This window comes from Lates calcarifer, linkage group LG1, assembly GCF_001640805.2.
Source record: "Lates calcarifer isolate ASB-BC8 linkage group LG1, TLL_Latcal_v3, whole genome shotgun sequence".
Classification (NCBI taxonomy): domain Eukaryota; kingdom Metazoa; phylum Chordata; class Actinopteri; family Centropomidae; genus Lates; species Lates calcarifer.
Window position 1 is genome coordinate 17,499,050 of NC_066833.1, and position 13,398 is coordinate 17,512,447.

The following is a 13,398-nucleotide window of genomic DNA, read 5'->3' on the forward strand; positions in this document are numbered from 1 at the left end:
AAATGATATAAAATGACCACAAAAACGATGACGACGACATGATAAACCATCATAAATGAAGTTAAAATGATCAGGATGGAATACAAAGTTACAAAGAGATGCAAAACATAGGTTAAGTGACTGTAAACAAATACAATGGGGATTTAAACAGACTATCAAGAGCGCTTGACTTTTCACCCGTCCAGGCTGGGGGTCCACAACTCATGACAGGGACGCCTCAGTCACGGAAACACAAACGACTGAAAATAGAAATATGTCTTTAGAGGAGAAGTCTAATGACGCGAGCGTTAACGCAAATGCTAACGCTAGCCGTTAGCATGCTCGCTACTTAGCCTTACCTTCGGGCCGAAGGCGTATTTAGCGTCCAGCCTCACTCATGTTCGACAAAAAGGAACTCCAAACCTTGTTTTAGCATCCAGGCTTCGCATCGGTAATTAAGCTTTCTTACAGCACTGGCAAACCAAGACAAAGTTTCAAACGTTGGTGTTTATCTGTTCCGACTTCGTTTCTCCGCCTCTCTAGGCTCCACCCACAAGGTCATGACTGATGACGACACACGGCATGGACCAATGACAACACACGCAAGCCAACAACGGCAGAAAAAAGCGCCTCCCCCTATATATATATATATATATATATATATATATATATATTATATTATATTATATTATAAGAACTGACAATAGCTCCAATAATACATCCATGACAAACAGTAGTTGGATATTTACTGACGGCTGGGTGTGGTGGGGATCCTCTGGTGAGTGCAGCCTTGAAGCTACACAAATAGGGAGAGAGCGCTGAAGGATTTCTACGGGAGGGATGCAGAGATGAGATGTTTAACTTGTATCTCTTTGGTCGGACTTTTAAACAACTGTGATCAATTGCATTAATTTTTAACACATTAATTTTGTGGGTTATCTAATAAATGTGTTTTCTTAACCTCCTTTTTTTATTTGAGGGGGCTCTCCACTGAAGAGATAATTCAATCTTTCTGGAGTGTGGTTTCACCTTAAGTTTCACACATAGACTACAGTCTATGGTTGCACATGATGAACCTACCATCACCAGTAGGTGGAGGCAAACATTTTATGTCCGTATGTGACGTCAGTTGACCCGCCACTGACCCGGATGTTGATATGATGTTAAATTTGGTGATTTCCCCGGCCGGTCTACAATGATTTTTTAGGCCACTTCATTCTCTTTCCTCACATTAATTTAATTAGATGCCCGGAAAAAATAAACGCGAAAGTGGTGAGTGAAGTTTTCCTTAACCACAGTCTTTAATCAGCCCGCTGACCAGAGAAACCTTTAAACATGTCTCAGGAGGGATATCAGTCACCAGCAGTGAAAACCACCGCCGACACCAGGTCAGTTGTTTATAATGACTTAGGTTTATTAAAATGCTTTTAACGCCCGCAGACCATTAACAACAACATAGCGACAATATTTAACGGCTTCTGGTAAGTGTTAAAATCTCAAGCCATGAAGTTACGAATACAAATACAATTAAATATTGCAAATGAAGTTCGACATGACTTACAGAGAACTGAAACTGAAAAAATAAATGTTATAATTAGTTTTCTATTGATTTAGCAATAACGATTAGATTTGGCCTCATAAATTTCTCTGCCCCCCGAAAAGAAGCCTCATTAAGTTATATTACTAATATTACTCATATATTACTACTATCATATATTACTGATATTATTCATTAAGTTATATTCATAATAATAATATAACAAATTCTATTAATAATAAGTTAGTAATAATAATAACAATAATAATCAACATTAATTGAACAGTAGAGCATTTGAAAATAAATATACTTAACATTCAGTGTTTTAGGTTTGATGGAAAAGACTCTAAAGTCAGTATCATAATGTTATAAGTAATAATACTAGAATTATGCAGAATAATCATCCAACTCACTCCCAGTGCGTGCAGTTCATGTCAAATAAAGACAGCAATATCATCTAAAACCTATGAATCCTCAAGGCAGTGCAGAAGCCATGCAGAGCAACAGGACACAGCAAAACCTTAGTGCAGTAATGCAGCAACAGAATATGCAGTAGTACACATAGAAATGCAAAGCAGCAAGATATAGTGATTATAACCATTTGTAGACATGCAGAGCAGCAATAAGATATTTGTGTTACAATATGTCAATTCACTGATTTCATAATTATACAAAGGAGGGTGTTGCAATTACACTTGTGGTGGTCTGAATGTTGGAGAGACGGGTTTGTTACCAGAGGCTTGCAGGATCTATCCGCTGGACTGGAGGGATAAATCTGTATTCGTATCCGTACGAGGTGTCGCTGAGCAAGGCCTCTAACCTCCAGCTGCTCCTGTGTAGCTGCTCAGTCACCAGCAGATCATACTGTGGTTGCACTGGCCAGCAGCTTGTGCAAATGTGTTTTACTCTGTGAGAGTGAACAGTGTGTTTCTGAAAAGAGCTGTGCTTTCAGTGATACTTCCCTGGATAAAGAAAGTAAAAACAAACTTAAGGCCTGCTGTCCACCTTGCAGCATCCTTACCTCAGCAAACATCAGCTTGGGTTTGTGAGTGCAGGAGGGTTCATAGGCTAAAAGGCACTTAACAAAACCACATTTATCTTAGGCAGAGTCATTTCTGTGGTTAGTAAAGTGCAAGCATCACATATCATATGCAGCTTAATAAAACTGAGTGGTGGCTGTGCATTTTCTGATTAAAGTAATAGCCTTTATATCAGACACATCTGATCAAATCAGATGATGTTTTAAATCAACCAGACACAGTGTTTGCCTCTGTACATGAATATAAACTTTTTTTTTTCCCAGTTTCTTACATGTTAGTCATATGAGATGACCCACACTATAAATGGTGACAAGTTCTCCCAGGCTAATTCTGTAGTATCATAAATGGGTCTATGAAAAGTGTGCACAAAAGACTTAAAAAGGTTGTTATAGAGCCTCCAGGGGACAGTCCCGAGCTCTTGTCATCACATCAGGAATGTGCATCAAGTCTGTGAGTTTTAATTAGATGAGATGAGAAAGTTACTTAGTGAAGCTAAGCTATGTTAAGCTGAAACAATAATGTGATTAATCAACAATTCGATCCACTTTTTATATTTGCCGAATCAGCCAGTCCTCATTAATTCCAGCTTCTCACATGTGAGGATTGTGATGGTCATTTTCCTACTATTTTCTCATATCTTATAGATTAATTGAGAATGTAATCATCTCATGTATTGAGAATGAAAATAATTGCCAGTTGCAGCAACTATAAGTATTTTTGGATCTCTTATCATCATAATAAACACCTATAAACACCAAAGCTACAAGACATGATCCTAATAAGTTAAAATATTTACATAAAAAAAGTTTATTAACAGCCCTGATTTTTGGTTCAGATGAATGAAAACAGTGCTGTTATTATGCTTATGTTAACTGTTTGTGTGTGTTTGTTTAATACTCGCAGCTTGAACGCACTTGAAACACAGAGGAGTAATCCTGGGAAAACGCCTATACAAATCCTGCATGAATATGGCACCAAAATTGGCAACCTTCCCGTGTATGTGATGGAGAAAGCCGAAGGAGAGGCTCACCAACCCTGCTTTGTCTTTAGTGTGAAAATTGGAGATGTGAGCTGCACAGGTACGTCGACAGTCCCACTCCTGCTGTGTTGATAGCTGCCTGTCACTGCATCAAGCCTTTTATTTAATTGTAAATCATACAGTGCTGGCTCCAGTCGGCAACATATTATGTGTCACTTCTGCTTTGATGTCAGTTGTGTCTATTGCCACAGTGTAGTCTTAAATATATCCTCCATGTTTTTTTTAAACAAAGGTATCTCACCTCAGACATAGAGCAGTGCAGAGGATTACAGACATTTTCAAAGCTCTCACTGTTGAAGTGACAAGAAATAACAGTCCTTTTATTTTATATCTTCAACAACTACTCTAGAGCACAATTCGTTTAAGCCAAATTGTCCTCTTTATTTGATCAAAAATGTCCTTTGGTGTAGCGCTCAGGATTAAGCTTTCCTTTCTGGGATGGTAACAACAAACAACAATTGACACCTTGTGGGCTTAAACTGAGAATTAAAATTTTATCTCACAGGCATATTTATTTTTTAAACATTTTTGAGGTTATGGTGCTTTAAAAAAATTTTTCTCTAGCATATTATATAACCTGTGGTGTGTGTCTGGTTGTATTTTGTTTCAGGTCAAGGTCCCAGTAAAAAGGCTGCTAAACACCAGGCTGCAGAGGCTGCCCTGACTATTCTGCAAATAAATGCTGGAACAGTGTGAGTCAAAATGAAACAATTAGTTGATGGACATCAAATGAATTGGCAACAATTTAAAAAATAAATAAATCATTCTAGTAATTTAATAAAAGCAAAAATGCCAGAAATTCACTGATTCCAGATTCCTCAAATGTGAATATCTGTCCTCTATTGTTTGTCTAAATTGTTTTGGCCTTTGTTCAACAAGCAGTTTAAAGATGTAACCTGGAGCTTTTGGAAATTAATGCAGGTGGTTTGTTTTTTTTTTTTTTACCACTTCCTTGTATTATACAAACAAAAGAAGCCATTGATTAAACAAGAACTGGAAATTACCATTAGTTGAAGCCCTGCACTGTCGCACCATGCAAATCTGAAAGCCTGCAGTGAATGTTGATCTGTTGCAGCTGTGGTAACTGCTTTGATGTAATTCCCAACAGGAATGTTCCTGCGAAGTCTGAGAGTAACGGTGTTGCAGCAGAAACAAACAACCACCCCAACTCAGTGGGAGTACTGCAGGTGTGTAAATCCTGGCTGTGGTTGTTTTTATGCACTGAAGTTGTTTGAGTGTGTCTTATCTATGCAATATTGTACCTGCAGTTGTAGTAGTTTCCCTGTGTGTGTCCTTGAGTGTTCTCTGCCCAGAACATGGATAAAAAAGATAGACCACAAGAAGGGAAAGCTTGATAAATGTATTCACTTTCAGAGATCAAAAGTTGTGTCCACTGAGTAAACTGTAATTGAAAGTGGCACACAGCAATATATCATGTCTAATGTCTAATATACACAATAAGTTTTAAATAAATTCAATACTAACTCTGTTTTGTCCTTTTTCTCCTTCTCATTGGCATTTCATTTCAGGAGCTAGCGTTGCAGAGAGGATGGCGTCTTCCTGAATACACAGTTTTATTGGAGGCTGGTCCCCCACACAAGAGAGAATTCACTGTTACTTGTCGAATGGAGTCCCTGTCAGAGAAGGGTGCGGGTGTTTTTGAGATTTTCATGTAAAATCCTTAAAGTGACTGTAATTTTTCATTGTTAATTCTGCTCTCAATTTCTGCTTTATGTTTTGACAGCTGTAGGAAATTCAAAAAAGGCAGCAAAAAAGGCAGCTGCAGAGAAAATGGTGGCGAAGCTTCAAAGTCTGTCGGGCTGTTCAGAAATCACATGGGTATGTCAAATATTTCTGGCATTTTTTTGTGACCTCTCGAGGCAGCAGCAATATTTCTGAGTTAAAAGTTTCTAAAACATGTTGCATTTAATTTTTCATTTTCAGATGCCTCAGCCAAGTGTCCGATTTGAGAACTTAAGGAACTCATCAGCGGAGAAGATATCTTTACTGAGAAGAAACCCCCTGAGCATTCCCAACACAGATTACATTCAGATGATGCTGGACCTGTCCAAGGAGCAAGGCTTTGAGGTCACATACTTTGATATTGGTGAGACAGCCCACACTGCATCTGTGTTTCTTCATCAAAGATACAGAGTGCTTTCTATTCAGATGGTTTTATTGAAGTAATGTGACAGCTTGAAAGGGGTTGCTCATAGTGATGAGAGTTTTCACATGAATCAGCAGCTCCACTCAGCTCTAAGGCGTTTTATAGTGAGTTGTTATCGAGGAGTCTGGTCCTGGAGATTTACTGTTTTGGCTCACTCTCACCAGTCTGCCAGCCAAAAAAGAAAAAAAAGTTATTGCAGGGTTAATTAAGGAATTGGAAGATCATCAGATGATGGCAGATCTCCATGGACTTCCAGGGTCACAGGGTGGATGACGGAGGGGCGAGAACTGGGGGAAGCATACTTAGCTGAATAGAAAGCACCCAGGGAAAACACTGCTTTATTAATTTGTGCCGGTCGTGTCACTTTGTAAAGTGTGCGTCTGTCTTTGTCAGATGAGCTGACAGTGAACGGTCAGTACCAATGTCTGGCAGAGCTGTCCACCTCGCCGGTCACTGTGTGCCATGGCACAGGCATCTCCTGTAGCAACGCACACAACGATGCAGCACACAGTGCCCTCCAGTACATCAAGATCATGGCCTCCATCAAGTAGACACCTCCACAGTCAACAGTCGCTTCACCCATGTTGTCACATACATCAGCTGTTTAGTCAGGATGAGGCTGTAGATTGTTCTTCCCGCTTAAGTCTTCCTGCCCATGGACTATATTAGGTCAACGTATATTTTTATATTTAATTATGTATATCACAAGGAAGATCATGCGCCACAGTAATTCAAGGTATTCAAGGAATCATTCAACAGTATTACTGAGGAAAGTTCAATATTAAGAATCAGATCTAAATAAAAATTTGTCACCGGGATGAAGATGACTGACATATTTAACTGAATACACGTGTAAATGAACACAGGTGAATATTATGAAGCACTTCCTCAACAAAAACAAAATTTTGTGTTTCCAGTGTTGGAAATTCTTTGCCTCTTTTTTAAAAAATTATTATTATTATTATTTTTTAAGATGCATACACTTTTAGGTTCCAGTTGAATTATTTAAATTTTTCATTCCACAGTTTTCTCACCAGCGATGTATTGAGCAGCCAATAGACCTTATACTTTTAATTTGACTCCTGCCTTTCTGTAAATGAACACCTGAAAATGAAAGTGATTTGAAGAGATTATTTAAATATTTAAATTCAAAATGATGGTCTGCACTTTTATCCACATTTTTTTTTCCTATTTCCACTTTTCCATCTGTCAGTGTACAGTTTACAATACAATCCCAACTGTCATTATCTAAATTAGATACATGTTACTTTCTGCTGGTCTGTTTTTTTGCAGTGTGCCTCATAGTAGTTAAAATCTGTGACATATTTAAAACATTTACTGACTGGTTTCCTCTGCTGTAAGAGCTGAACCCTGGTGGAGAATAATACCAGCAACAATATGTGTAAGAATACAGAAAATAAACCGAAACACTAAATGTGAATGAGTGTTGATTTCTGTCAATGGTCATACAATAGTATTGAAAAAGCAGATTGCTGCGGTACCCTCAGGAGCTATTGCAGTCTTACAGATTGAAATCTCTCTTGTGGAAGCTGACCTCTTGACAGCCATCAATTTATGAGGCAGCAGGTCCTGTGGTACTAGTGCAAGGCCAGCTACACCGTCTCAAGGAAATTTATATCAAACGCAACTGGACTTAGTTGTAGTCTGGGAAGAGGTAAGTAATAATTTTAAACTGAATATCTTTGGATTGTCAACTGTCATGACAACGTCATGTTAGACTCGGGGATATGTTTCACTATTTTCTGTCATTTTATGACAAATAATCTTCCAGATTAATCTGAAAAATAATCTTTCAAATCTGAAAGATTATTTGACACAACCCCATTCTCCTGTGGACAATGTTATTTCACAGTTATGGCTGTCTTTTACATATTATCCACACACTTATCAGCTGAGTTTTACAGTTTTATTAGAACAAGCACTATGTAGCAGCAGTGTACAGTGTTCATGGAAAGATATGTACTTTGTTAAAATTGCACTTTAGAAGGTACCCATTAGGAAAGTAGATCTGAAAGAAAGGTGAGCTGACACAGTGCTTTGTGATACATGTCAGTCCAAAACAAAAACAAAACATGAGAGTCAAATTGAGAACACAAAAACTTTTTTTTTTATAAGGCATCTGCAATATTCATTGGCAGGCTAAGTTGTCTAGACATGCAGGTAGAACAATGGATGAAGAAAGCATGAGAAAGTTTTCATGATTTTTTTTCACTACAGTTGGTCTCTATGATACCAAACACTATGCAAAGCATTGTCCCTACCTCCACTCAAAATTGCTGGGATTCAGTCTTGTTAAAAAATCAGTGATGGAGGAGGAGAAAGGAATCAGCTTTTGCAGTATTGACCCATCTTCTAAATGTGCTGTATTTACAGTGATCACCAAAAATGTATTGGTTATATGTTGGAGTAGCAGAGCAGTGCAGAACATCTTTGAACACTGCAAGCATTTTACAGTCAGATTAACCTGTTTTTTTTTCCCACTTGTAACATCAGACATCTTCCTCAAAACTATTTTGTCCACAGCTGACTCCTCAATATAATTTAGAATCTGTAGGCAGGTGGAGACTGGAGAATGTGCGGAGTTAAGGGCATACCTTCTTCTTGGCATGGGGATTCTTTATCAGTAGTGTGAGGCATTAATAAATGCATTAAGGCACAGCAAGTGAAACTGACGCTGACAAGTAGTAGCATTGAGTTTGTGATTGGGGATAAAATTAAAAGTACATAATGTACATTTAAAAAAAAAAAAGAATGGATGCAAAGCAGTACTACATTTTTGGTTTGTAGTCTACAGTACCATGTGAACAGTGCACACAGGATGGATTTGCTTCACATAATTTTCATTCTACATGTGAGTATTTGCTCTTTCTCTCCTTCAGGGTCCTCACCCTGCAGTCCTGAATGAGGGGAGTCAACTCAAAATGTACTCTCATACACATGGAGAACCTGTGACTGCTCATGTGTGTTGGGGTCGATTTCAATCAAACACCCCGTGTTATATTTTCTTTCTCTGAAAAAAAAGTGTGGGGTTAAAACATTAAAGCTAATCTGCTTTGCAATAGATATAGAAACTTCAAATAAGTAACTGGTGCTTTGCAGAAGCCCACATCATAGCAGTTAAGTCTCTGGGGAATCAGACACATTAAAATATAAACTTTAATGCTAGTACAGAACAACTGTTACTGTACAAAAGTGTTTGGCTCTTTCCATCTAAAACAATACTGTCCTTCTGTATCCTGAAACTGCATTTTCATGGGATGACCTGTAGGTGTCTCTGTTGTTTCATAACTGTAGGAAGGTGGCTGAATGACTCATGGATAATTGACTGATTAATTAATTAGTTAATTAAGCAGGAGAAAATGTATTCCTGTTTTGATAACTGATTAGTAATGTAGGTAATTCTTCTTTGTTTCATGGACATTTTTGGTTAGTCAGAACAAGGATGTGAATTTGAGACATTTCTTTAACTGTGATGGGAATTTGTCATTATTTTTGACAGCAAATTATTGATTTATTGATTAAATAAATTATATTCAAAATAAGCTCTACAGCTGTGTGGCTGGATGCACAGTAAATGAGCATTTGGTCTTGTGATGGAAATAGGTGATGTTACTCATGTTTCATCCGTCGTCTCTATTTATAAAGCACAGTCACAAAAGTGTCTCAGAGGGCTTTAAATCTGTACAACTTGGTACACCATCTTGATCATCTTAAATGACTGAACATTTAAGTGCCTGATGTTCGAGTCTCCGATATTTCACTGACACCATGACATTTACCTGCACTACAATCAGAGGACAGACTGAATGTGTGCCCACTATACATAAAGGGAGGTATGTATGTACGTATGTCACCATGTGATTCAGAGGAGTTGGTTTCATGTAACGGTGTTTATAATTAGACAATGGGGCAGGGCAGGGCGAGGCCTGGTGATTGAAGGGAGGCTAGGGCCAGTTGGGAGAAGGGGATATGAAGTAAAATAGGTTGTTTCCCGAGAGAGCACACTGCTATCACACAGATTCAACAGTATTAAAAGGCAAGAATAAATAAAATCTGCCAACTCACATAGTACTTTTTCACTAAATTCTGAGTCCAAGATATTTTATAAAAATACCTCTTTTTCTCTACAATAATTGATGATATAATAAATATGGCGTTATGCCAGTGAAAGCTGCTCTCTAAACATGCATGGTATCGTAGGTAATCAAAATGTCTACTTCATAGACTAGTCTAACCCAAACGGCTGTCAGAAATCAAATGGCTTCAACTAAAAAGCGCTAAATCGTGTGACATGTCGTTTTAAGGCAAGGACATACTCAGAAGTCAAAGGAGCTGAGGATAGATCTACATAGGAGTGGTACAACTGTTGCCCTGACAACCCAGTTTGGAGAAGCACAATGAAGGTGATCCTACAGGATGTTTCCATGGATGGACAACCATGGAAGGCATCAGGCCATCTCTCAGCTCTGCAGCCGCTCCTATCCATGCACACAGATGTTTTATCATCAACATGTTTCTTTTAACACCTTATTGTGCATAGGTAACAGACTTCTTGTGTGTGATGACAATTGGATGGACAAAACAATCCATTTGCTACCACAGGTTCACTGTAGATTCCATATTGATGAAGCCAGGGTTTTTGCGGAGCTCCCAGTACATGTTGTTGGAGACCCACCTCTCCCTGTGATTGGCATCAACCACTTTCCTGGAAGGAAAAGAGTGAGTGTTTAAAGGCAATGTGGAGAAAAACTGTCATTCACAAACAAATGGAGGCACGATCAGGCTCATGTTATCCTGGATAGCTATATAATCTATAATCAGAGAAAGAAACCTGTGCACACTAAAACATCAAGCCAGTATTTACAGATTTACAAAAAGCAACAGCTCATATTTTCTTCTTCTTCTTCTATACACTGTAGCACCAAAGGAACACAATTACAATCCCCTATACAATGAGTAATGTGTATGGAGAGAATGGCAGTAAATTCTACCTTGACCTTGTAGTTATCAAAACAACATGCGATGAAAACATTCATACCACATATCCACTGAAGGCAACACATACACATGGTTTTCTACAGCTATCTGGTGGAAAAATAAGGTGAGAGACAAAATCTAGTTTAGTCTAGAATTAGATTGTTTACCAGTTTCACTATATATGATATGTAAAATGCAGATCACTTAATTTTTATCAGTCACTTTAATAATTTTTTTTCTTTTTTTATTCATTTTACATGGGAGGCATCATTTAATTTTACTGGTCCTGCCTTTTTCATTTTATCTTATGAAGACACACTTTGTAAAAATTTATTTGCATGGCAAATTATTGATTACTTTTCTGAAGTTTAATGATAATGAATGTGCAAAAGTGCTGATGATGTTTCACAGGCACATTTGATGAATTAATGATAAAACAAGTACTAATGGTGCATAACAACAGCTGCTCTGGAGATGTAGATGCGATACAATCAGTGAAACTGCGCTGCTGCATTAAGATTTTAAAAAATTGAATGATGACAGCCCATGGGTTTATAAATGTGATGTAAAGAATATATGCATATTTCAGTCTTTCTGTGTAAACACGGTTTCAGTCAGATATGGACAAAGTTTTAAACATCTGCTCGCTGGTCTCTGTGCTTACTTGAAGAAACGTGGCTCCAGTTTGATGTTGTTCTCCTCGTTCCACTTCCTCCTGGCTCTCTGCATGTCCTCAATACGCTGCTTCTCTGAGGATGCCAACTCCAGGTTCCCTTCTTCAAGATGCCTGCGTGAGCCAAACAACGCTCCTCAGTAAACATATGCAGTTAATCAGAGAACGTAAGCAAAAGTGTATTACCAATCTCAATATTTCAGCTTCTTTAGCAGGACATCATCAGACAGAAACATTATTATGAGCAGATTAACTTCACTGATGTTGCAGTCTACTTTGTGGGAAATCTCTTCCACCTTTTTCCCAGTCAGATGCAACATCATTGTGTTATCTGGGCCCATGATGGCAGCCGAGAATGTGATGCTGTACCTTTGATCGGGCCTGAATCTGGCATCTGTGCGCGGCAGGACATCTTTCAACTCAGGACAAAGCTCATTCAGTTCAATGGCGAACCTAGTGAAGCCATAGTAGAGCTCATAGTCTGTGGGCATGGAGCCTGACAAGGACAGAACAACATAGACATTAGTGTTAACATCTTAAATTTAAGGGGTCATCTTATTTTTATAATTCCTCTCTACCCCATCCACCGGGGTGTGTTGGGGAGTAGAATCTATGGTCAAAAACTTAATGACCAATAACACCAGCTATACGTCTTTGGTGAAGTCCAACTGGGAGTGTGGATGATAAACCCATGCGTACCAGGCCTCCAGATGCATTTGGCAGAAGGTGGGACACCACAGTAAAGGCCCTCATGCCATTTTCCAAACAGCCTGTGGATTACTTTCCCTTCTTGATCCATCACAAATCCTTGAACCTCATTCACATTTGAACTCCAGTAGTTTCCCTGAAAGACGAGTAATGTATTAATTAGCAAGGTATACTCTGTGTGGTTTAACCTTTTTTGAAGAATCAACACTGAGTATGCAATCATATCGAAAATACATATTAAAATACACTAGGAATGTGTTTACATCACATCTAAACATTTATATCTGTTACAGGGTATCTACAGGTCTTCCCTCAAAAAAACAAAAAGGCATAGGAGGTATTAAAAAGTCTGCCTGCTGTAAACAGCAATATTAGCTACAATATTTTTATGCAGTAGTGGGCCAGTGGGAGACATTATACATTTATAAACTACATGTGAGACTGGTTCAACAGCTGATTATGCTGCTGGAGGCTGTGTAATTCTCTATTGTGGCATTTCAGTCAGCAGCATCAGACTTGCAGCAAACACTGTCACTACTGTGTTTTAGAGTAGTCGAGAGGCTCATTGATTAATTATCAGAAAGTGTCCGTTTCAGCAAAAACATAAATTATCCATCCAACAATTATATGCCCTATCCGCTGGGTCCAGGTCACATTATCTGATTTTACTGTATTACTTAATTATTACTTAATTGTTGTTATATACAGCTGGGAAGTTCTGACAGAAATGTGACATTAATGTCAATTGATTCATGTAATTAATAAATAAGTCTCTGCCTTATACTCCTTTCTGGTTTTCCATCATTATTTGGACAGAGTAACAGTGAAAAGGGTATGAAAGCACATCATACAGTATGTGGTATAAAAAGGTCTTTTATCTTGACGGTGCTTTTCTGTACCTTGACGAAGGTAAGTTTGCAGAGGCAGGCGCTGCTCTTTGTGTTTCTGATGGTGATCTCCCCATAGTGTTCGATCCACCGTCGCCCGCTGAGGATGTTGTGTACACAGGTGGTGACTTTGTTCCATTCATAGTGATCTCCAAACCTATAGACAAACAATAACAGCTGATCGGACTGAGGTGCTGCTAGGTTTTGGTTCGTTTTTTGTTTTGTTTTTTTTTTTACATACACTGATCAACAGAAAAAAATCTTGATCTACTTTGATCCAGCAGCTTATTCAACAGCCCCAGATTTGAAGCACTCGTATCTGAATGATTTTGTGTGATAAAAATAGCACTGCACGCCTCGTCAAACCTCC

At 38.3% G+C, this 13,398-nt stretch overlaps 2 protein-coding genes across 7 annotated transcripts in view; one reads left to right on the plus strand and one right to left on the minus strand.

Moving 5' to 3' along the window:
* The first annotated feature begins 1,105 nt into the window (after window positions 1-1,105).
* prkra (protein kinase, interferon-inducible double stranded RNA dependent activator) lies at window positions 1,106-7,203 on the plus strand. Of its 2 annotated transcripts, none has more exons than XM_018675810.2 (8): window positions 1,106-1,367; window positions 3,460-3,635; window positions 4,206-4,287; window positions 4,704-4,782; window positions 5,125-5,242; window positions 5,340-5,434; window positions 5,540-5,702; window positions 6,156-7,203. In XM_018675810.2, the coding sequence occupies exons 1-8, from the start codon at window positions 1,315-1,317 to the stop codon at window positions 6,311-6,313; spliced, it is 924 nt and encodes a 307-aa protein (XP_018531326.1). In that variant the 5' UTR covers window positions 1,106-1,314; the 3' UTR covers window positions 6,314-7,203. The 2 variants fall into 2 exon arrangements, with proteins under 2 accessions (XP_018531326.1, XP_050927226.1); XM_051071269.1 differs by having other exon boundaries at window positions 1,111-1,251.
* Window positions 7,204-7,675: 472 nt separating this feature from the next.
* Window positions 7,676-13,398, minus strand: part of osbpl6 (oxysterol binding protein-like 6) — a 36,690-nt gene continuing 30,967 nt past the window's right edge. For all 5 annotated transcript variants that reach the window (XM_051071274.1, XM_018675806.2, XM_051071273.1 and 2 more), the window contains 5 exons: window positions 13,041-13,185; window positions 12,133-12,277; window positions 11,803-11,929; window positions 11,425-11,547; window positions 7,676-10,488 (listed from right to left, as the gene is read on the minus strand). In XM_051071274.1, coding sequence (XP_050927231.1) covers window positions 10,377-10,488; window positions 11,425-11,547; window positions 11,803-11,929; window positions 12,133-12,277; window positions 13,041-13,185 — 652 coding nt within the window. In that variant the 3' untranslated portion in view covers window positions 7,676-10,376. The remainder of the gene's footprint in view (window positions 10,489-11,424; window positions 11,548-11,802; window positions 11,930-12,132; window positions 12,278-13,040; window positions 13,186-13,398) is intronic.